Raw genomic sequence first — 24,310 nt, forward strand, 5'->3', positions numbered from 1 at the left:
AGGATGACAGGAAACCAGGCAATGTAGAGCGGTGCTGGGTGGAGATAGGGAGAAGATGGGATTCTGTCCACACTCAGCAGCAGCAAGCATAAGGAGCTGGCAAGAAGTTGCTCTTAGCTGAAGGTACAGCTGACCACAGAAGGGGTCAGTGATCCCTCTCCAAGTGATCTATTAAATTGTCCTTTCAACCCCACACCCTTTCTAGAGTGAAATCAAGGACCTCACAGCACAGAGATATCTTATGTTTACAGGCAAACACTGCCAATAAACTTTCGGGGTGCAGACAAGCCAGCAAGTCTCTGACACCAAAATTACCACCAAGAAAGATCATAAAAAGGTGGACAGTGCTATTGAATGCAAACTGGAATTCAAACACATGCTCCAGCATGGATTTCCCTCTCCTACCCAATCTAATCCTATGGATATGAAGCCAGTTCTAGGCCTATGCTGCCATGCCTACAGCCCATCATGAGCATAGGGAATCTTTCAACAGTGTTCAACAAGCTTCAGAACAGTTTCTCAGGTCTGACACAGGACAGGCTGAATTATGCTTTAACACATAAAACCACCCCTTAATAATCCACTTTTTTATGCAAATTGACAGTTATTAAAGAAAAGCAGAAAAGGAAGAGCTGTGGAATACTCTGGCACATCCTTTTCATACCATTGAATTTAGACTTTGTGTGTTTTCTTTTGTGTCTAGTCTGCTGCAAGGGCTTGGCAGGAGCTGGAGCCAAGGCGGCCAGTGGGGAGCATTAGCTTGGACCTTCCCACAGAGCTCTTGGCTTGTGCAGAGAAATGTCTCTTCCCTCTGCTCCCCTCCTCTTCTGCAGACAGACAGCCAAATCCCAAACTTAGTTTCATCACTTTGAGAGTGAAGTAACACAAATGACTTCTACAGACTAACCCAAGAAATGGATGAAAGCAGACTCAGGATCTGATGATCTCTGTGCTGCATGTGGGCTTGCCAGTCACACACAACAGAGTGCAGGGCTCTTCCTTCTGGGGAGAGATGTGTATTTAACAACACTGAAATGGTCACGGCCCTACAGCCTGGAACAGCCAGGAGCTGTCCAAGTTTCCCCAAACTGTCCCCCCTCTGCAGCTTAACGCTGACTTGGAGGAACAAACTAATCTGTGCACTCACTGAGTCCCTGAGCTCTCCCAGGAGGCTGCTGGCAGACTGTGTTGGACACAGAGCAAGACAGAGGTCTCAAACACGAGTCTTTAAGCACTACCAACAGAAAACAACCTTGACACAGCCACTGCTCAGTGCTAACACTTCACCATTACTGATGAGTCACTATCCCAAATACATTAAGTTTATATAGGAGCAAAGCTACAACAAGGTCCTGACATCTGCTACTCACACAAATTTTACACTACAGTTCAATGTCAGTTCTGATTCCTTCAGCTTGTGTTTATGATGAGTGCATGGCAGTGTCCTTTCTGCAGCCTGAAACCTAGCCCACACTCCCACATATCAGAGACCATCAGCTGGAGGAATGCAGGAAGGCTGGGACTCAGCTCCTCCCTTGGCCCCTTAGCCTTTGGACCACCAACCTTGAGGAACAGGCTGAAGAAGGAGACCTGGCTCCTAAACATCAGCAGGTTTGTGGCTAATGGCAAAGCATCTCCCATTAAGGTCACTTAGTTTCCAATCCACATTTAAATCCAGTAATCTATCCCTCCTGTTTTTAAAGGAAACTACTGCTTCCCAGAAGCCATCAGGATGCTAGCAGATAGGATAAACAAAAGGAGACATTCTTGTCTGGCCTTGACCAGCAAATTATTGGGGGATTTTGCAAAAAACTTTATAAAAAGGCTCAAGTACTTCTCCCATTAGTCACTTATTCTTTTTGTTTATTTGTAATGTATTCAGAAAACAGGAATAAAGAAGTTTCCCAGGAAGCAGGGGGAGTTGTAAGGTTGTGGAACATGAAACAGATGCATCTAAATGAGTCACCAGCATCCTAGGAAATATCACTCCCTCTACTATTTGAAATCCATGATGAAATCATGCCTATGCAACACCAGAGCCCTTCTGGTGCCCAAATATTTTGCAGTTCTGCCAGTAATTTGGTCCCAGTGATGTTAAATCAAGCCATAGTAGATGTTGGGTCTGTGAATACCTGCTCCTTTCCCTCTCTCCTCTAAGAGGAGGACAGCTGTTTTATTTTGCTAAGATCCTGTTCTAGTGGCCAGGGTAGCTGTACTCAACCTCATGAGCAGTACTGGGAATCAAATCACTGTCTGTGTTCCAGAGTCAACCCTGACATGCTATTCCACACCTCATCAGTGAATGCCCCATTTTTGTTTCGTCTCTTCTGCAAAAATAATCAGATTTTCATTACTTACTGAGTTAAATCCCTGCAGAGCCAGGTGAAAGCAAAGTTTCCAAAGAGACATTCTGGCTAACAGCTGCCTGGGGAACACCAATTCCATTTAAAACTTCTCTACCATGCCAAAAATAGCATGCCAAAGACCTTTTTCATAAAAAATTCAATTAATCTTACCTTCTTTTGCTCCATAAAATGACTTGGGTAAAGTTGTGCATATTCAGAGTAGGACATCAACTGTTAAACAACACAGAACAGTCTAACCTTTTATAACCTCTCACACAGAAAGCAAAAGAATTCTTAAAGCAAACCCTGAACAGATCAAAAGATTGAGTTACAAGTACATGGGATCCTGGCTGCAATATGGTTTAGACATTATTCACTATAAAACAACTAACTGAAGGCGTTCTGTACCGGATTTTCACCATCTTCTGTCCAGCTGTCCTTGGTTTTCACCCAAAAGGGATGCAGCGAGCTCCATCTACAGGGATTCTGGGCACACACCACCTCGAACTTCCCAAAAACACAGGGAAACTTTTCTTGTTGCTTTATGCTTTAGTGAGAACCAGATAATTATTGTCTGCCAGCAATAGGTCTCTCACACCGGGCATGACCTAAAACTGAGGATGAAAGAAACACAAAGGAGTTAAAAGAATTTTCCTCAAGTCACTGCTAGGAAGAAGCTGCTGATTTAACAGTTTGGGTATCTTAAAAGCTTTTAACTGGGACTCTTTTGCCTGAACTTTTGACACTGTATTCTTTCTGTGGGAGTCATGCCTTGCTGTTCATTTTGCTCAGGTTATAATGAACACAAACTAATTTTCCAGTGCCTAGGGAACTGCAACATCTGAAAAGTTGGATCCTGAAGCATTGAAATTGTTCAGTCCCAGTTAAGTAAAACACTTCTCTCAAGTTCAAAACTCTTTATCATTAGTGCTTAAAATTATCTCTAAATTGTGGTGGTGGGGTTTTGCCATACAGTGAGGTAGCAAGCCCCAGAAAATGCTCCAAAACACCCACCATCTTCACAAACACACAAAAAACTCACTGACCCACCCACCCTTGTACTGGCATAAAGCGGTTACTAACATTTACAGACTAATCTGGACAGAGAAAAAAATAAAAAGTGACTCCACAACTTTCACTTGCAAAAAGTAGCAGGGAGCAAAACACAAAAATACATCATTTTCTTGGAAGCAAACCTGCCGGATTTAGAATTTCTGCAGCACAAACTGCACCAAGTCTGTGGTCAGGAACAACAGGAATTCTCCACAGGAGCCTGACTTCCTTCCACCTTGCTGTTGTTCCCAGCTTTTGACTCTGATTCATAGGCTTGGATTTCTTGGAGGACCGTGTGTTTTGGAAAACCTGTCAGAGGCAGTTAATTGATGGACTAATGGCAATAGAAGAAAAATACTGCAGCAGCTGCTTTAACAGATGCTTCTTCAGAAACATTTTAATCCTTGTGATATGACACATTTTTCTACATTTTTTGCTTTTACTTCAGTAGAACCCAGAAAAAGCAGGAAAAAGTTAGCAAATATTAGAAAAGCTCCTAAGATACAGCCACTCTTTGCTTTGCTGTTATGCTCAGTGCTACACTATTTAAGACAAGAAAGTGTAAGAATCACAAGTCTTGGGGTTGACATGAAAGAACATATAAATATATATACATATATATACCTTCTATATGCCATTAAGCAAAGACAGATTGAGGAAAATCTTGGATTAGATTAACAACTCATCAGGTAAAAACCTCTCCCATCAGAAAGTGAAACAGTAGAACATAAATTTTCTGGATGGAGGGCACAAAAATTTTAAATGGGACATATCCCAGGATAGGAAAACAGAAAGGAGAAGGAAGAAAATCATCACAGACAGGAAAAGATTCTCCTATGTTCTCAGCTAAGTTATTCACCTCAATGTAGGGATACAAAGACAATTTTAGGATCCACAAGAATATCAAACTAGACAGTCTAAGGCTCAGTGAGCATTAGAAAAGCTCACTGGATTTTAGTATTTCCAGATTAAAGTAATGTCCTCAAAAAAACCCTGAAAATGTTGTATAAAAATAAATTTATTTCTCAATAGTGGAAACAGGGATTTATTAAATATCTACAGCGCTCATGGAGATTCTCTTCCTTAATGGGGAAAGAGAAGTATCTTCAGGAACCCACCAAGAAAACATGTACATGACAGTAAGATCAAACACTATGGGAAGAAATCCCTTAATTAAGTTGCATGTTTCAGGTGGGCTTTGAAATATTTTATATTACTATTAACTTACAGACATTAAAAAATACATTTATTGCTTTATATCCTTTGCCAATATTCCCCTCTCTTTCAGAGTCTTTTTTGCTGTGCTAAGTTTGAGTGTTTGAAATCTGCATTCCTGATGAACTGTTCTGGGATTCTGCTGGAACCAAGAGTGCATATATCCATTGTAGAAGTCAACTGCTGTAAGCTTCTTCTTTAAAACGACTGTTTTGATTCCAACCCAGCCTTCCTAAAAATAAAAACAAACAAAAAAAGGCAGTGAGCTTTTTCCATGTTTAAAGCTATCTTTAGCTCCCATAGGCTGGCTTACAGAATACATTTTATTCAGTGTCATCAGGCCTACAAGTCAAATTCTTGTTTGCAAATGTGCAAAGTTAATGGAAATTAAAAGTTGAAGGTATTAAAACATCTGGTACTGATCTAAACTAGTACAGAGACTAACAATGGACAATTAAGACAAAAGTCATGCACCACACAAATACTAAAACTTCATCTTTAGGGCAGTGAATATAAAACAAATGGGAAAAGCCTACCTTGCAGCGAGCTATCAATGTTTGGGACATTTTATGGAACAGTACTGAACCAGGAACAACGCCACAGTCATTTAGTATTTGATCTAAAAGCAAAGAAAGATCATCCTGCATTTTTATGCCAATAAGTACAGAAAATGTTTGAACCACTTCTGTTCCTTTGAAGGAAGGTAACCATCTTGAGTCACTATTTTGCTGAAAAACATTTTATTTTATTCTGTGTTTTTTTATAACCAAATGAACACAAACAATCAGAACAGTCATTCTCTGGCACTACTTCATATCTGATCCATGAACACTCACTAAGGCCTGATCAGTCATACACCTTGGCCCACATGGCACTCAGATTCTTAAAGAAAATGGTTTAAAAATTTAATAATTTAAGAGTAAATACCAGGAAAACCAGGGATATTGTCCACTTCCACAAAATCCAGGAGTTTAACGGTAGTACCCTTCCAGACTGTCTGCAAAGGAAACTGGAAACAGAAACAGATGATACATTGAGAATATTTTCACATTTCCAGGCAATTTTTTCCTTAGGCAAAATACCTGTGATAATAACATTAAGGGAAAATTTAGCTGTATGTCTAGATGGATTTTCCTTATCAGACTTAGTTCTCCTTACCCCTCCTCAACTCAAACCACTAACCTAAGCAGAAATGAGTTAAGCAATTAGCTACAACAGCTCTTCACTGTGGCTGTTTGCACTGTTCACTGCCATGCAGAAATGTCACTGCAGAATTCCAGACTTTCTCAAATACATTAGGGAAAATCTCAGAGCTAAGGAAACAAAATAAAATTTTTGAGCTGATTTCACACTTGGAATCAAGTCCATGAAAATTCTCCTGCACATTAATTCTACCTCTAATGATAAACTACCAGGATTTTAGAACACATGCAAGGTTTACAGAGGCCAAAATAACTGATGTTTAGTGATTAATTAAAATATCTACACCAAACTCAGCCATGTTATAGGACAGAAAAGGGTTCCAAAAAATCCAGTCTCACCATACTTCCTATTGCACGATGCAGTTGAATTACTTGTGCAGCTGTTTGCTCTTCCCATTTTATACAACTCTTTGATACAGAGATTTTAGGAGCTAGAGAGAAAAGATAAATTAGAAGATTTCTTACTTTGCTTTGCATGTTATAGTAAACAGCTGTACTACTTTATCCTATTTTAACCTCAGTTTTTCCTGACCAATAGTGGTCAATAGCTGCCATCTAGCCAAGATATTTCAGACAAGAACTGGAGAAAAGACTTTGTAAAGACCTCAATTTGGATTATTTTTTATTCTCAATTGTTTCCTTTATTTACCTTATGCACTGCAAACTTGTATCAAGCTTACAAGCACAGCTGTAACCCTGTCTGCATTACAATCATGAAGAACAAACGCAGATTTTGTGACATCAATAGTGATTTTGATATTGTACAAGGAACCAGAAAAAAAAAACATTAATGTAGTAAGTCTGAAGAATTCTGAAGCATTTTTCTCCTGTGTGACTTTTTAAGCCAGAGAAGGCAGTGAAGAGAGCATATTGAGAAATGAATTTAAAAAAAATACAACCCAGCATGGCAGGAAATTTTAGTTTTCTAGCTGATAAAGGAAAAAATTGAAATGACAAAGTCGCATTAAGAACAAGGTGTACCTACCAAATGTTACTCCTTCTTTTGGTTGCTCTTTTTTATTTTTCAAACTTTCAGGCAACTTCTTCAAAACTGCTAACAGCTGCAAAATTAAATTTTGTACAGAGTATTAGTCAAGCTACATTTAAGAGATAATAAACAAAGTAAAACTTAATTTTTCAGCAGTGAAACTGTCCTGCGAGCTTTTAGAAAATTAGCTCAGTATATTCAGATGATGTGTATCCTACACACAGACACAGTAAAGACATCCTTCACACTGAATCACAATTAAAAAACACAAGTATTTTTTTGTGGATGATCTCTTCTCTGATATTAATCCCAGAACAGGACAAAAGCTGACTATTAAAATAAAAAAGCAGATATTCATTTAAATGAAAGAACCTGTACTGTCTCCACAAACAGGATTTGGGTTCTTCACTGAATAGAAACACAACAGCAAAACACAGGACTGCTACTGATGCCTGATCACAGACCACTGACCTCCCCTCTCAGCAAGGCAAAATGCTCACAAACACCAAGTTCCACATCATCTTCCTCCTAAACTTGAAGCCAGCTCAGAACAAGATTAGTAAGAATTCTGTTTGTACATGTTAAAAGCAAAGTACCAGCCAGAAATTACACAGCTGGCAGGACTTTACCATTTTTGCACCCATCTTTGCCAACATCCCTTCCAGCTCCTGTGCTGTACAGTGGGGAGGAACAGCAACCTCTTCTTGCTTAATAATTGGACCTACATCAAACCTGCAAGGTAGAAAATATACAACCTTACTGGAGAAGCTTAATTAGCAGTTCAAAAGTCTGCGTTCGGTACATTAGCTCAGTTACTAATTACCCTTTTTTATCCCCTCTAAAACTATTTTTCAGATGTCATTTCACATTATCAAATGGTTCATAAGACAACACAAGAGAATGCCAGATCTCTCTTGGCAGCAAGGTACTCCTCAGCAAGCTGAGACTGATATGAACACACCATTTACAGTTCAGAACATGAGATCTCAGAAGAAACAACCTGAAATACTCATATGAAATCTGTTTCACACTTTCCCAGGATCTGTTATTAGACAAGCATCTAAGAAAGAAAAGGTAACTAAAATAATGTATTTTCACAAGCCTTTTAAGCCAGAGTTTGGGCTGAAACTAAAACATTTAATCTCTTTCATGTCTAGACAGGCAATTTCTTGTCTTCTGTCCACTTACAGGATGTTACAGATGACTCTGAAGTCTGAAAACCAGATCTTTTCTGTCCTGTCATACCAAGCCTATTGATAAAGCCATGTGACTGCTCTCTGTCTGTTCCCTGAGATAATGTTAAGAATTAAAGAAGAGCCCTGGAGTGCAAATTACACACTTATTAAAATACTGTAACTGTGGCAAATCTCATATAGTGAGATGAACATTTTGAAGTGTTTCAAACTTTAAAATTAATCACACACACATTAAAAAAAAATGTGGTTATGTAGAATGAGTTAAATGATGACTTCAGTAGTGATTATTTAAAGTCCTGAGAGGCAACAGCAACAGTGAGTCAAATGCAAAGCACACCAAACCTACCTTTTTGGTCTTATTTCCATAATTGTCACCCCAGTCACCCTATCACCATGAAGCACTGTGTGGACTATGGGTGCAGGACCACGCCATCGTGGGAGACAGCTGGGATGGACATTCAGCACACCACTGGAATGAAATATTCACAAGTTAGTATAGGAATGGGACTTGAAACATATGCAAATGGAGTGTAACATATATTACAGTGGAACTGCAATCAGCTCATATCTTCTCATGTGTTACTGGCTTAAATATGCACTTGCAGGAAAAGTCACACTATATAAACTTCAGTTTCTCAGCGAACACAGAAAGATATGAGGAATAAAGGCAAACATATTCTGCTGAATATTTGCATAAATTTACACCCATGTGTCAAAGAACACTGAACTTCACAATGACAGCAACAGGGCTCAGGCTAAGCATATGAACACAGGGAAGCTGACCTCACCAACTGCAAATCACAGATGCTGCCTTAAAACGAGAGTGCAGCTCTGCTAACGAAGCAGTCCACACACTTACTATGGGAACTGCAGAATGAGGTCCTCGCTTAGAAGGCGTCCGAAAGATGCCACCACACCCACATCAAATTGCCCCACGGGTCCCGTGTGTGGCCACTCGTGCACAGGCAGCTGGAGCTCCCTGGCACAGCTCCTCACGGGCAGGTCCCCGGGCAGGCGGGAGGGCAGGGTCACCACCTCCAGCCGGGACACGAGCGAGTCCTCGCTGGGCTCCCTGAGGGGGAACAAGGTGTTGAAGGCGTCGTGCAGGGAGACTGAGGTGAGGGCTGGGGCACCTCCACCCCTCGCTGTGCCCCTGTGCCAATCCCCAGAGTATCTGTGACCCTGGACCCTGTCACACGCTCAGGCTCCTTCCCCCACTTTTCTGCCATCCTCCCTGCCCAACCCACGGTCCCTCCCGCGCGACTCCACCCCATCCCTCAATAACCTCTGAGCCTCATCACGAGCCCTCATCTCCCATCCCTCGGTGCCCAGCCCTCTCTCACCCTCCCCAGCCCCTTCCGTGTCCGCTCAGGCTCCGCACTCCTCACGTCCCCGTCCACCCTCAGGCTCCTCCCTCCCTCCCCGTCTCCCGTGTTCTCCTCTGCCCCTCTCTGGGGGCCCCGTCTCCCCTCGGACCCCTCTCCCCCGTGCCCGGGCGGTACCCGGCGGCCCGCAGGGCTCGCAGGGCGGTCACGGCGAAGCGGTCGGTGCCGAAGAACAGGACCCGCCATGGCGGCCCCGCCGCCCTCACGCCCTGGCGCCAGGCGCGCAGCACCCGGGCCCGCATCGCGGGGCTCCCGCCGCGCGCGGCGATGACGCAGCGGGACCCGCCCCGCGGAGGGGCTGCCCTCAGCGCTGAGGCGGTGCCGCCATTGTCATAAAGTCAGAGTTTTGGGCGAGCTTGAGCTGGAAGGGACCCATAAGAATCATCGGGTCCAACCCATACCCCTGCGCAAGACAGCCCAATAATCCCACCCTGTGCCTGAGAGCGTTGTACGAACACTTCTTGAGCTCTGCAGCCTTGGGGCTGTGACCATTCCCTGGGGAGCCTTTCCAGTGCCCGACCACCTTCTGAAAACCTTTTCCTGACATCCAACCTGAATATCCCCTGACTCATCTTCGTGCCGTTCCCTGGGGTGCTCTCAGTGGTCACGAGAGTGAAGAGAGCAGTGTCTGCCCCTCTGCTCTCCCTCGGGAGGATCTTGAAGACCACAATGAGGTCTCTCAGTCTCTTCCAGGCTGGACACAACAAGTGCCCTCATAGAGCTCATACAGCTTCCCTTCCACATCCTTCCCTATCCTCGTGGCCTCCTTTGGACACTCTCTAAGAGAATAATACCTTCATATTGTGGTTATCATGAAGAAGACTGACAGGGGATCTTGTTAACACATAAAAATGCCTCCTAAGATGCTGGTGCAAAGGTCTTTTGGGTGGTGCTCAGCAACAGGATGAGGAGCAGTGTCCATAAATTAAAATACAAGTTCCATCTCAACCTGAGGAAGAACTTCTTTATATTGAGGGTGGCAGGGCACTGGGATAGCTGCCCAGAGAGGGTGTGGAGTCTCCCTCTCTGGAGACCTTCCAAACCCACCTGGACATGTTCACCTGTGTCACTTGGTCCACATAACCCTGCCTTGGTAGGGGCTTGGACTGGGTGATCTTCAGAGGTCCTTTCCAACTCTTAACAGTTCTGTGATCTTGGTGTGGGGTGGTGGAAGCCATCAGGGCAGCCCTCAGGGTCTGTGCTGCCCTGGGGCTCCAGCCCCACAGAGTCCATGCTCCTGAGTGGTGTCACCCACGGCCCCTTAACCCTGATGAGGAATTATCCGCGCTGCCTCAGTGTGAAGATAATGCGGAAAATGTCAGGGACTGAAAGGGGTGTTGACCCCACAGCCACTGATCTGGTTCTGACAGCTTTTGAAAAACAGATTTCCATTTCTCACTCCATGGGCAGCTTCATTTTAACAGTGACAGTAACTCAAGGAATGTTTTCTTGTAAACGATGGGGTCAGAATCACCACTTAAAGAACTGTCTCCTCCCATAACATAAGTATGAAAATATTTTATCATTCTGCTAAGTACATTCTTTCACCCCATGGGAAGATGGTTTATTTGTGTAGCTTTTAATGTAAATCACATACACAAATTCCCTGCACATTTAAATCACTGTCTATCCTACAGTCTTTGACACTAGGAATTTCTGCAGCAAGGACTGTGAGAATCTGTAAATATCCTATATGCCTGTGAAAATATGTAAATTACTTGGAAAATGGGTGGCAGAATTTTATGGCAGATACATGAGGGAAGGATCAATAAAAATAGTGAAATATTATGTTGTACTACGCAGTGCTGTGTATATTCCTTCCCTTTTTCATGTCTGTTTGCTCACCATTAGGGTTTTCTTCTCTAAGACACCGAAGATGCCATTGTCTCCTGTGATGGTAATAAGGAGAAAAGAATGAAAAATTGCTATTACAGGTTAAAAAAATGTCAGGCAATCCTAGCTGGGGTGCTTACATTCCCGCACCCTGAGAAGATGAGAATATGCTGCCAAACACTGAGGTAATTTCCTAATCAGTATGTAAAATATACAAAAAACTTAAAATTCTCTATTACGTGGGGAGTCCTATGAAAATACTTGGTTTATTCACAGGCAGGACACTTAACTCTGGTCACCTTATCTCAGTGTGTACGTTAAAGGTTATAGTAAAAATAAATAAAAATATAAACAAGAGGATAGCAAGGATGAAGCAATGGCTTATGTTAGAGAAGAGATTAAAGCTCCCAGCATGGTTGGAAGGTAGATTGGAAAGAAGGGAAGGCAAACAGTCTGACTTATCATAAACAGGGAACAATTCGTCATTGCACAATAACTAAGTGATTACAGGCACTCATGGCTGTCAGGCCCCAAACGAGAGGAGCACTGTTCAGCACAGAGTGTAATTTCAGGCCTTATCTCAGATGGTGAAAAATTTGACCTCATAATATCTCAGATGCTGAAAAATACTCAGAGTTTCCAGAGGCAGTGAGGGCAATTGCTGGAAGAAAGGCTGGAAAGAGATGTCCTGTGTGGTGACAGCAAATACTAGTTCTCTGAGGTCTTGGGTGAAGCCCTGGATTTATCACAAACACTTCAGAAAGCCAGGGATGTATGTGTGTGTCTGGATTGCTCAAAAGTTGTGAGTTTGAACCCAGAATCCAGCTGCTGCTCAGCGTTAATTTCCAGGTATTAGATCCAGGCACTGAACATGTCACTGTGTGTTGAGTTTCACCTGCCGTTCCTCCAGGACTTAAGCCCTGAGATGGATTCTCACTTCTGGCTGTAGTTAAGGCTCCTGGAAATGATGTAACTCCATGCTGAGATTTTGCCAGGCTTATGCACAAACTAATTAAAGTTTCATTTGCAGTGAGTTTTTGAAGTGGACTTAAATTCCCTTCAGTACACTTGCTCCCACGTAATTCATCCTTGGCTCTGCTATGACAGCACATTTCAAACACATTATGGCTGTTATTCATTATTATGTCTTTGACACAGTGTTCGTGAATTTTAACCAAAGATTATTTTGATATAAATTTTTTCAGAATGAAAGCAACTATCTCATTGTTTCACAAAAATAAAATAAAAAAATCTGTCTTTCCTGCTGCATTTGAACTCTGCTTTTGTACATGGAAAGAAAAAAAACCCAACCCTGAATGTTTAGTTATTCTGTAACCAGGCATTTCAGGTCAAAGACACTGAAGGGATCAAAAAAGATAAGCAAAATTAAAACACCAAGGTCAGAGAAATTCTTCCCAAGAGTAGTGAAGACAAATCCGAGGAGGAAACAGAACACAAATCAGATCTTATCTCCACTTTGCTTCCTGGCCAAAGATGCTGAAAGTGTCTCCAAGAAGTAAAAAGACATCTCCCATTAACCAGTGCCAGTGTTGTCAGGGGAGACACAGAATCACATACTCACACCCTGGATGGAGAGGAGTGCTCCTGAATGCTTTTGTCATTCTCCAGAAAAGGCGAGGACTACTGGGCACAAGAGCCAACTTTAACCAGTGGGGAACTGTTTTTATGTGTGTGTACATTATCTGAGTCCTAAACATATCTCAGCCACCTACCTGCATCCTGACCCTAGATATATACATCAAGCCATGTAGAAAATTGAGATGAAAAGGAACCTTCTGGGGTTTTGCAGTCACCATCTGTATGTTACAGTCACCTCTTCACCATGGCCAGTGTCTCCATCCCTCTACTCGGAGATTGTTCTGCAGGGGCCAAGTGTCTTCTTCGTGCTTTCCCAAGGCCAGAGGGTTTGATTGTGAGACTACTCACTGTTCTGTCCATGTGCACCCTTCCCCTGGCAACAAAAAGCTCACAAAGATGCTAGAAAAGTGTTTCCCACTGTGGTGGTACTTCTAAAAAGATCCAGCTGGAATTGAGAGGGAAAGACAGCACGATTTACCATGTGGTGAGATGTCCTGGATGGACATGGCTCCAGCAGCAGGGAGCAGCTCTTGTTTCCTGGGGGATGCATTTCTGAGCTCCCATCCAGTTGCTGCCAGGTTGAGGCTGAGCAGTGAAACATCTCTGGGGAGCACACGTCTGCTGGGTGATATTTCACAGGGAAACTCTGCATGTGAGATGGGATTCAAAGGATTAATTGCAACAGAACAAATCTTCAATCCCAAAGATCATAGAATCATAAAATAGCCTGGGTTGGAAGGTACCAAAAAGATCATCTCATTCCAACACCCTAGCCTTGGGCAGGGACACCTTCCACCAGACCAGATTGCTCCAATCAAGCCCTGTCAAACATGGCCTTGAACACTTTGTTTCAAGCTGAAAAACAACAAGAACAGGACAAACATAAGGATACTACACCCACCATCTGTGGTTCAGCTGGAGCTAACCAGAGCTAGCTATGTGTCCCAAGCCCATTGGGGAGATGCATCTCTCTTGCTTTGCAGTGTGCAGCTCCATCCATGAATCAGGTAGTTCAGGGAGGAGTAATCCTCCTTTCCCAATGTGACTGGCACAAAAAGCAGCACATCCATCTGCAGAGACCCTTAGCAGACTATTAACTTAGCCAGGCATTACCAGTACCTGTGAAACTGGGATGGCAAAATCTCTGACCGGTGCTTCAAGCTTTGTATGCAAAGTTGTTTGCTCTGGTAAAATTCTCTGACAGCCTTAGAATGGTCATTCATTGGAAAAAAGGGGGAAAAAAAAAAAGATAATATGTGTTTTATCAGGACATGCTTCCTGTATGCAATGAGGACTGAGCCAAGTGGAGTGAACATTATCATTTATTTTAACTGCAGGGTAACTTATTACTGAGTGTCATTCTACTCAGCCTGCTCTTTTAATACTGATTATGCCAATAACTTGAGCAAATAAACTGGAAGTTGCTACAGCTCATTCTTTGGCAAAAGGTCATTCACCTCGTGCTGTAAATGGTCCCACTAAAGAGGTGTGTTTTTTCAGGGGCTGGAGTGTACCTCACCTGTTGGACTGGCCTTCACACATGACTCAGGAGCAGAATGAATCACAGCTCGTAGCATACCCAGAGCAAGAGCACAGGGAACCTTGTATTACACCACGGTGCTCGGAGGAGATGTCTTCAGATGACAGAGCTTAAAGAAGAAATGTAGCTTCTTCCCTGCTGGGAACTGCATGTTTCTGGTGAGTTAGCAGAGATTAACGGGCATTCCTGCTGCACTGGCTGCTGGGTTAATTTATAGCTATCTGTAAAGAAAGGCTTATTTATTTATTCCAGTTAGAAAGCTTGAATCCGTGGAAATTTTAATTGAAGGCAGATTTTTTAAGGAGAGATTGTCGGAATGGCGAGTAAGAAACAGGCTGGAATAACTCCTTTATATAAAAGCAGTCAAAGGAAAATGTGTACTATAACTTAGATTTGCTCTTTAGCTTTTTACTTTACAGAGGTTAAAAAATAGCACAGACTGTCTTCTTGCCTTAATATTTTAAATATTATATTTTAAATATTCCTTGTGTTCCTTAATGGAGCTCAGACCTTAATGTACCTTTAAAAACCATACCATCCATTTACATGCTGTGGTGTGACATTCTATATATATCCTCTATGAATCCCAAAGACAGGACATCCCACTTTAATACTGTATTTGGAATAACTGACCAATTTTAACACAATCAGCTAAGATAAGATAACCACCAGAGAGAGAGAGTCTGGATGACAAGAAGAGACTAATTTAAAAAGACTGAGATGTTCTAAATGCACTGTCCTGTATTGTGTAGTGAGTTTTGAATACAGAGCCCAGAGTGACATTATCATCTTCACAGAAGCTGTACTTGATGGTCTTTCCAAAAGATTTCCCCCAATCTTTACTTAAATCAGTATAATACACGTCTAAAGACTTATAATTTGCAGAATGAGGGCAAAATGTGTCTTGGTGGGCAACTGTGAATATCAGAGCTGACAAAAGCCACCATCGAAAACACAGGATGGTTTCACAGCACCGCGTGCTGTGCCCTGGCAGGAAAGAGTCCACGTGCAGCTGTGGATGTGTGTGTTCCCATGTTCCCACATGGCACAGCCCCCCTGCTGGATTATGCCAACCTTTAGAGCATCAATCCCTCAGCTCTGCCTTCTGCAGGTGATATGTCTCAGATCTTCAAGGGCTTCCATTATGAGAAAGGTTTTTACCGTTTAAGTGCAGGGATCAGTGCATAGAGCAAAAAGAAGTCCCTTGTCATTTTCCTGTAATATCTTGATATTTCATTCAATGCTAGCAAAGTCCACAGATCCACAGGAGGATTTCAAGTAGCATTGGTGTGTGACTCTTTGTTCCTGAAATACATAATACTGTACAGATTTTTCAGCTTTTAAAATGTTAAAATCCCATTTGCAAAAAGAAAGAAATTACAAAAATGTTCAGGTGTCAATATAAACTCAAAATAACGCAGGTAAAGTATTTATTGAGAGGCACTGGCCTCTTCTTTCTGCCTCATTCCATGTGAGCATAAAATGCATGAGCTCTCTTTCATTTGAGTGTCCCCTGTTGTACCCAAACTGGGAAGCAGCCTGGGAACCAAACTGGGAAGAGGGTCCTGGGTGCCTTCAGAGGGATGGGAGACCAAAGTGCACACTCAGACTTGCAGAGGTCTGGATCTAAGGGCTCATCCCTGTCCATCAGCCACCAGAGTCACTGCTGAGATTTGCAGGCAGGAGGGCAATGGGGAAGAACATCCCCCACGCTCTCCCAGCTGGTCCCGTGGAGCAGTGCTCACCCATACTGGGATGTGGGCAGCAGGGCAAAGCAGCTGTGTGGGGGAGGCTGGAGGAGATGCCTCTAACAAACTCTTCCAGGCTGGAAGATCCAAACTGTCCAGCCCAACTGTGGGAGTCACCATTTCCTTACTGGGGAAATTGGTGGTTTAGGCAGAATCCTGCTCAGACTGCACTGGAGTAGACACACTGACCTGAGAACACTGTTTTGTAGCTTTGATGAATGAAACTTATTTTGTTAATGAGATTAAGATGTAGAAGATCTGTAAAATAACAGAAGTTTCCCTTAAAGTCTTTTACTTCAATGTCCTGTTAATGCACAATGAGTGTCCATTCTGCTGCTTTGTTTTACCTGCAAAGTTCTGGCCTCCCATGTCTGGGGAGATTTGGCAGCTGGCCGCTACTTGATGAAGTAGAGAAGTACTTCCAGCAGCTTTCCAGCATCCCTGCTGTGCATAGACACCAGGAGGTAGCCCACAACTTATGAAACACCTTAGGGGGAAAATCAGCAACATGCTTGTCAAATATTCCTCTTCGAGCAAATGATTACTCAGAAGCTTTGCTCAGCAAGATTTAACACATTCAAGTGCCACTTCCTATTAGAGTGTAGCTGACTTGTAACTTATTTTCATTGGCACCAAGGCTTTATTTCCTCCTTTGTGAGGAGTGATCCATGTGAATAAACTAAAGGTTACCTGGACAGAAAGGTAATTGGCACACCTAACTACAGGGAGCATCTTTACCCATAGTTTCTGAAATACAAGGTGGATCACGTGCTTGAGTCCCCTCCTCAAACAATTGCTAGCAGGTGGTTTTCTGGCAGCAGGGAGTAAGGCTGCATGCCTGGTTAGCTATAAAATGTGAACTTTGAATTGCGAAGACATTGAGAATGGAGGGGAAAATAGTAGCAATCATTAGGTCTATAACCCACGGGACAAATGCTTCACTGAGGAGTCAGCAATAGTGTTGTTGACACGCCTGGCACTGTGGAACATGATTGTGAGCAAATTTCAGACAGCACCAGGCCACACAGCAAAGGCAGGTAAAAGCTGAGAGTATCAGATTGTCATAAAAGTCTTCATATAATAATTAATGGCCTGTGGGGCCAGAATGACTGAGGGACACCTGTGTGTTGTGGCATTGTTGACCTGCCAGTGGGTGATGGCCAGCGAGCAGTGGGCTGGGGAGAGCCACCTCAATGTCTCACCAACTCACAGTGGACAGCCAGGAACCCCTGCCCAGGGCAGGTCCCTTCGAAGCAGGCTGAAGAACTGATTTGGACAAGCAGCCATAAAACTTGGATTGATGCCACTTACAAATGAGGGAATAAAGGTCAAGGAGGACTTACTGTTTCTCTGAGGGATGGGAGACACTCTAGCCTCAATGGCAAGTCAGCCTTGCCTCCTCTTGGAGCTCAGCCTTCTATTTCCTCATCTCCACACCCTTATGTTGCCATCCATGGGTTGGCAATAGGTAGTCACATGCAAAGTATGTATTCTCTAGGGATTATGGCAGGAGAGCAAGCAGGGAAGCTTTGTTTGTTGGGGAGGGGCTGGCTCACAGCAGCTGAGCTCACATCTCTACGGATTCACCTTGGCAAGGGGTCCAACCCCAGGCAGCAGATGCCATGCCAGACACCCTCTGCTGTCACCTTGGTGGTCCAGGGATTTTTGCACCCTGTCCTGGCAGCTCAGACTCACATTCACAGGAGGAAACAGATGCTGGGTACATGAAATCCCCTCTCTGAATAGAGCTGGAGTAGGCAGGGGAATCAGGTTCTCTCTCAACTCCTTAGCTTCTCTGTCTTTTGCAGGAATCTCCACACTGAAGAAATACTGTGAAGGCGTGATCCATCCCACCTGCATATTCAAATATGAAGTTCTTCTGGATAATCCCATTTTTCCTGCTGCAAGGTAGAGTCTTGGATTAAAGAATAATGGTGTGGGTGAAGTAGGTCACATGTGCAAAGACCTTAACTCCCAGGAAATACAGTTTCTTTCATTCTGTGGGGCTATTTACCTCAGTATACAACAGCAGCAGCTTGGCTGAGCCAAGGAAAAAGTTGCACCCCAGTTCCAGAGCTGGGTGTCATTCCCATCTGCATTCTGTGTGTATGTTCTGTGCTTGGGGTTGGCCAAACTTATGTGTTGGTTTCTTTGCAGACACTGAAGCTTTTCTGATAAAAAATTGCTAGTCAAGCTGTGTATACAAACCAGCCTGATAAATAGGAATTTATTGCTGGAGGACTGCAGTCCAGAGTCAAATTCCCAGGACTGGTCCTGGCAAGGGCAACTGTTTGGTGAATTGTGGCACACAGAGGTGCCTCTCCATGGTGGGAGATGGGAAATGTGGAAAGACCAGCATCCTGTGGTCTTTGCAGCCCTGGTGTCCCATGATAGTGGGGTCTGCAGCCAAAAACACTCTCCACATCTCGGTGCATGCAATCAGGCTGTGCACTCTGCTGTGTTCTGCCTGCTTGGAGAGACATGCTGGGCAACTCTGGGGGTGAAGGGGAAGGTTACCTCCAGTTTGAAGGGCTGCAGTGAGTGACTATTGCACTTTCCACCACAGCTGAGGCAGAGCACAAGTACCTCCCAACCACCCTGGCCAGCACACACGTGGATGAGCACACAGCAGGCAATGTTACCCTTCCACTGGGCTTGGAACCGGAACAGCTGGAGGAGCTGCTCTGGTTCTTCCGCAGAGAAGACCGTAAGTCCCGTTGGTGTTCCTGGGCTGAGACAGAGTCCTTGGCTGTTAACTGTCCTGCCTAACAGAGATGCCTGAGGGCACTGCCTGAGGAGGTGATACAGACACACAAAGCCTCAGTCTTGCCTCTGGAATAAGCAGGTCATAGATGAAGACAGGCAGGAGGCTTTGCTGAGATAGTGTCTCTGGGGTTCAGCCTCTTTCCAGGCAAAGCCTGCCAAGAGAGCAAAGGTCTCCTGTGATTTTGGCAGGGTGAAGGGAGCAGATTGACATAGCAACAGGTCAGCGTCATGAGAATCAACTTCAAAGCCACAAAAATCAAGGACAGAGCATCCTGGGTGTCCTCAGAAAACCCCTGGCAGGGCTCTGTGTGTCACACTGTACTGTGCCTGCTAACACTGCCTCTCTGCTTTCCCTCAGCCTCAACATGGAATTACTCTGTTCTTGCGCTTTCCCTTGCAACCATGATTTTGGGTCTTGTTCTTCTGGCCATTAACATTGTGCGAAACAGGTGAGACAGGAAAATTCGAGAATCTTTTGGTGTGTGGTGGTGCCCTGAAATCCTCCAAGGCAAACAGACACAGGGGTTTGGCAGGGCAGGACAAGCCCTGAGTGATGGGGAGAAGAGCAAAGGCAAACTCCCTTTGAACCATTTTTTGTTATAAAACCTTGCCCGATGCCTGCTCGCTTTGCGTCACTTGGAACAAGCCCCTTCTCTGAGCCCTGGATTGAATAAAGATCTGCACAGTTCTGCCCAGCCCAACAGGGCTGCTGGGAGGGGTGTGATGATAACTGTGGTGTGAGGTGCTCTCTCCTAAGAGGCTCTGGAGCAGGACTCCCAGCCTTTTCCCATCCTCATCCCCACACAGTTCCCCAGTAGCTGCACAACGCTGCAGCTGAGGAGCAGCTCGCTGTTTGCTACAGCACGAAAACTTACCACTGTGTCAAGAGCTGCTGTCTCCAGAAGAGAGAAGAGCTAACGCTACGAGCCTGCCTCGCTCTCCCTCTAGTGATGGCTGGCTGTGTGCTGCTCCTGGCATCAGGAGCTGTGTGCTCTCCGAGTGTGAATCCCACAGCTGTGTGTGTTCAAACACTTCAGAGCACTTACCTGGCACAGCTCACCTGGCGGCGTTTGCCCAGAAGCAGCTGGCGCGTTCCAGGGACACGGCGCAAATTGCTGGCTGTGACCCTCACCAGGATAAGTGTCCCCAGATGTGGGCTGGGCTTGCTGCTTCACTCTGTGTGTCTTTGTTGTGCCTTCCCTGCAGGAAAAGGAAGATCCTCGTAAACGGAGAAGCATCACAAACCACACAGGAGGCGGACCTGGATGCCAAGCAAGCCCTGATGCCTGTGCAGGAATACAGCCCGGTCAAGCCACTAAAGCAGGAGCCAGGGCCCCAGGCCCAGAGACCAGGGGATGTGACAGTGCAGTGGAAGGACGGGACTGTCACATCCCTGTACACAGAGATGTCTGAGGAGGCCATATAGTGGCAGCTGAAGTCAGCCCATTTAGGCCTTAAGGAAGGCATTGAAATCTCAGTTCATAGAGGTGCAAGTTTGAAAATGCAGTTTAGTCTGGGGAAAGAAAAGGGTGAAACAAGAAAGCAGCAGAGTTGCACCTGCAGGAGGGGCCCTGGGCTCAGCTCCTGCCTGGCTGGTGTTCCCTCACTGCTCTCAGCTGCTTCCAGCCTTCCCTCCAGTGCCAGCTTCGTCTCCTCCCTCAGGTGCTGCAAACAGGTGGGAGCTGAGCCAGGGGAGGAAGTGGGAAGCTTGGCCTGCAGTCAGCCAGGGAAAGCACCCTCAGGAAAGCACCCTCACTTCCCATCAGGAAAACAGCAATACTGAAATTGAGGCGTTTTTATTCTTTTCAGAATCTTCTTTATTAAAATACTTTCCAAAGTGGTTGATCAAACTGCCATATTGAATCTGTCAGTAAGGTCATATATATATATATATATATATATATATATATGGTTATATGTACAAATATACACATGGATATTTTACTCTGTAAAGTAACTGCAACTCCAGAGAGAAGCAGAACATTTAACCTGATAGAGCACCTGAAACCAAACACCCAGCCCTTGGCCCTGGCTCAGGCACAGGTAGAGCCTGATCTGCTCCAGGATTCTCTTTCTGTCCTTCATTGGGCACATGTAGAAGCCATGAAATAATTTAGGACATTATTGAAAATACGTATTGAAAATGCATCAGTCTTTTAAACAAAGGCTTTTCAGACCACATCCTTGTCAGCAAAGCATCTCCTTGCAAAGCCTTTGGAAAGGGATGCTATAGTGTAAAAAGTTAATTAAAAAAGCAGCAATTTTGGTGTGACTTAGCTTGATGTTTGGGTATAATTTTCAGGCCACCTGAGGCCTTTAAGCAGCTGAAACAGTATCTGCACATTTTTATTTGGATTTTAAAAGAATAAAAGTTTCTCCTACTTATTGCTTAGTTGGGGACCTGTGGGATGAACAAGGTGGATGTCTCCATGCTGGATTAATGATTAATTCTCCTTTCCTGGGCTCCTGTGTGTCAGGTGCCCAAGCTGGCTGGCAGCCGTGGGGCCGGCCCCTGCCCTCCCAATGGTATCCACAGCTCCAGCTCCTCTGGGAGCTGCTGCATCCTCACAGAAAACTGAGCTGGCCTCAGTGCCAGTGGCAGGACAAGGTGCAAACATCACAGCAGCACTGGGCAGGGGCAGGCAGAGCGATGCCACAGCCCATGTCAGACGCTTGGCATTCTGCCTGCTCGCCAAGTTGCCACTGCTGGCACAGAGGCCGGGGCCACTGTCTGCCAGCAGCTGCTGCAGTGCCTGTGAGTCCATCATGGAAGGTCTCAGAGGGTCTCTCTCCTCCCTCTCTGCAGCCCACAGGGTTGTGTCCTAAAATATCTTGAAGCCTTTCAGCAGGGTGAGCGTGGGAGCCTTCCTTTTGCTCTGAGCCCGCGAGGACTTGACGGTGACCAGCTTGGCCTGGGCCACCGAGGGGATCTCCTTGTAGTTGACGGTGGAGAGGGTGTTGAAGGTGCAGGTGGCCAAGCTGTGGTGGGTGGGCAGGGCCACCGGCGTGGCCACGGGCGGGCAGGGCCGCTCCTCGGAGATGAAGAGCGGCTGCACGGGCAGGTTCCACTCCGCCTGGCGCCGCACCTCCCGCACGGCCTCGTGGAACACGTGCTGCACCCGAGAGAAGTCCTGGCATGCCGACACCTCATGGAAGAGGCACCCGAAGCTGCTGGCAAGGGACATCCCTTCTGCTGAGGGGACCTGCCTGTTGAGAGGGGAAGGGATGGGTGCAGGATCCTTTGGGGCATGGCAGCCACCCGAAAAGGGTGCAGGTTACAGATCCTGCATCCCACGCCTCCTTCCCAAAGAGCACCAAGGTAGCACCTGCCCATCCTTTCCCCAGGACATGCAGGTACATGAATTCAAAAGAGTTTTTGCCTTTCCCAAAATCCCAGAGTAATGGTCTCTGTGTGTCCCTGGGGAATCACACAGCTTCCCCTGTTAGGGATGTGTTCCAGGAACCCAGGGGTGAGTGTGATGACAGTGCACTGGGAAGCAGGAGATGGGGCAGGTCCTTGCTGTGGGGAGGGGGATACCTCCATCCTGGGACCGTGGGGGTTCCAGCAATGCACGTGACTCAGGGACCCGTGGGACCACAGAGCAGCACAAAAGGCCAAAAAAACATATTGGGCACATCCAGTCCTGGCAATGGGGCTGGAACTAGAGGGCTCCAGGGAGAGGAAGGGCATGTCCAGAGGGGCTCCTCTGGCTCAAGCCCTGCCAGGGATGGTGACGCTGCCTCACCACTCAGCCAAAAAACATCCTACTGAAAATACCAATGGGCTCAAAATAAACACATCAGCCCTCAGGCAGGAGAGCAGAAACTTTGGAGATGTGGGAGGATGTTGCAAATACTAATGGGGGTGGAAATACCCATATAGAAATCAGATTTAGATTTTGCATGCCAGCTGGAGGGATCTGTGAGCTCTCTCCCATGGGGAACTGGCAGCCTTACCGCATGCCCGATACCTGTACTGCTCCATGTCCAGCTTGTTTCCCAGCAGGAGCACGGGGCAGCGGCGCTGGCAGCCCCGCGCGTGCAGGGCGAGCACCTCGAGGTAGCGCTGGCAGCCCTCAAAGCTCTTCCTGTTGTCGATGCTGTAGACAACAAGGAAGGCGCTGGCCCAGCACAGGTAACGCTCACAGTTCCCGGGGCCATCCTGGGTGTGAGAGGAGTGGCTGAGCTGCAGTTCAGTTGTGATCCAGCCATGGTCCAGCTGGTCATCATCCCCCAGTGCCTTACCTGGTCAGCAGTGTCCATCACCTTCAAGAGCACAGGCTGCTGGTCCACCAGCTCCTCTGAGGAGTAGGTGTCCTCTGCAAGAAGAAGGGCAGTTGTGAGGATGGGCTGGCACGTCCTGTCTTCTTCAAAGCCAAGCAAAGCCCAGGATGTTTGGGACACCGTGGAAGAACTTCAGCTCTGATGAGGAGCATCCTCCACCAATGCCTCCCACCTTACTCCTTCATGAGACAACATTATTTTGGGGGACTGGGGGTGATGTTGCTGGGAAAGCCTGGCTAGGAGCACATATTTCTCCCCATGTGCTGCAAGTGTGGGCTCCTACAGGAGAAGGAGGGAGGGTAAGGAGCTTGGCACAATAATCACTGCACCCAGAGCTTGGCCCTTATCTAAAAGCCATGGCCTGATGATATAAAGCAAGCTGGGGGCTTGACATGGGACTGTTTCCCAATAAATCAAGTGAGAGGAGCAGTCCTTTCTTTTGGCAGGAGGGCAGGCAGGGAGAGTCGTTGAGCCATTCCCTGAGGAGAAAGATGCTTTCTTTGGGCCAGCTTTTAACGGATGTGTTTCGGAAAGGTTTTGACGTGGGAAGATGAAACCACATTCCCAAAAATATCTGAGGAAGAAAGGATTTATCCTTCTTTCTAAGAGTCACTAAATTATTAGCGGCTGGAGTTGGTTCCTGGACAGGGTCCATATCTCCCTAATGTCCCCGATAAATCATTTATGGTTCTTCCGCGCAGCCTGGAGTCAGGCCTAGGAAAATAGTTATTAATTACTCAAATGAGTGGAAAAAAAAAATGCCCAGAACTGCTCACTGCAAAACTCATCCCCAGGGTCGCCTGCTGTGCACCCATCCTCATTCCCTCAGCCTTTTCCCTGCCTGATAGACATGAGATGCTCCTCAAAGAGCTTCAAGAATTCAGCTTTTGGTTTTTTGGGGGCAATGCGAGGAGCCAATGTTCCCAGGGCACTGCTTTCACCTCTGTTTTAGCAGATGGTTTTGGGTCAAATCCAGCCCTTCTTGTTGTTTGCTATATAATTTTGGGTGGGTTGTTTTTTCTTTCCCATTACATGCCACATTCATGGGAAACTTGGGAGATGGAAAGGATGCTCCATGGGATAAAAACGTGCCTTACCCAAGTTGGGATCATATTCACTGATGAACCTCTTGGTTAGAAACTTCACGGTCAGAGCT

At 45.5% G+C, this 24,310-nt stretch overlaps 3 protein-coding genes across 6 annotated transcripts in view; 1 reads left to right on the forward strand and 2 right to left on the reverse strand.

Moving 5' to 3' along the window:
- On the forward strand, positions 1–21,146 carry SLC51B (solute carrier family 51 subunit beta). Its single transcript, XM_058847052.1, has 6 exons — positions 1–11; positions 14,465–14,514; positions 17,913–18,012; positions 18,671–18,811; positions 19,229–19,319; positions 20,077–21,146. The coding sequence occupies exons 3-6, from the start codon at positions 17,973–17,975 to the stop codon at positions 20,294–20,296; spliced, it is 492 nt and encodes a 163-aa protein (XP_058703035.1). The 5' UTR covers positions 1–11; positions 14,465–14,514; positions 17,913–17,972; the 3' UTR covers positions 20,297–21,146.
- MTFMT (mitochondrial methionyl-tRNA formyltransferase) lies at positions 4,405–9,660 on the reverse strand. 2 transcript variants are annotated; one of them, XM_058847046.1, is made up of 9 exons: positions 9,502–9,660; positions 8,859–9,071; positions 8,346–8,468; positions 7,433–7,535; positions 6,801–6,876; positions 6,155–6,246; positions 5,541–5,622; positions 5,150–5,232; positions 4,405–4,845 (listed from the first exon to the last, which is right to left on the reverse strand). In XM_058847046.1, the coding sequence occupies exons 1-9, from the start codon at positions 9,624–9,626 to the stop codon at positions 4,645–4,647; spliced, it is 1,098 nt and encodes a 365-aa protein (XP_058703029.1). In that variant the 5' UTR covers positions 9,627–9,660; the 3' UTR covers positions 4,405–4,644. The 2 variants fall into 2 exon arrangements, with proteins under 2 accessions (XP_058703029.1, XP_058703030.1); XM_058847047.1 differs by having other exon boundaries at positions 9,476–9,588.
- RASL12 (RAS like family 12) overlaps positions 20,664–24,310 on the reverse strand; it is a 9,832-nt gene continuing 6,185 nt past the window's right edge. For all 3 annotated transcript variants that reach the window (XM_058847050.1, XM_058847051.1, XM_058847049.1), the window contains exons 3-6: positions 24,252–24,308; positions 23,116–23,189; positions 22,842–23,032; positions 20,664–22,077 (exon numbers count right to left, since the gene is read on the reverse strand). In XM_058847050.1, the coding sequence (XP_058703033.1) occupies positions 21,693–22,077; positions 22,842–23,032; positions 23,116–23,189; positions 24,252–24,308 (707 nt within the window). In that variant the 3' untranslated portion in view covers positions 20,664–21,692. The remainder of the gene's footprint in view (positions 22,078–22,841; positions 23,033–23,115; positions 23,190–24,251; positions 24,309–24,310) is intronic.

This window comes from Poecile atricapillus, chromosome 11 (assembly GCF_030490865.1).
Source record: "Poecile atricapillus isolate bPoeAtr1 chromosome 11, bPoeAtr1.hap1, whole genome shotgun sequence".
Classification (NCBI taxonomy): Eukaryota; Metazoa; Chordata; class Aves; order Passeriformes; family Paridae; genus Poecile; species Poecile atricapillus.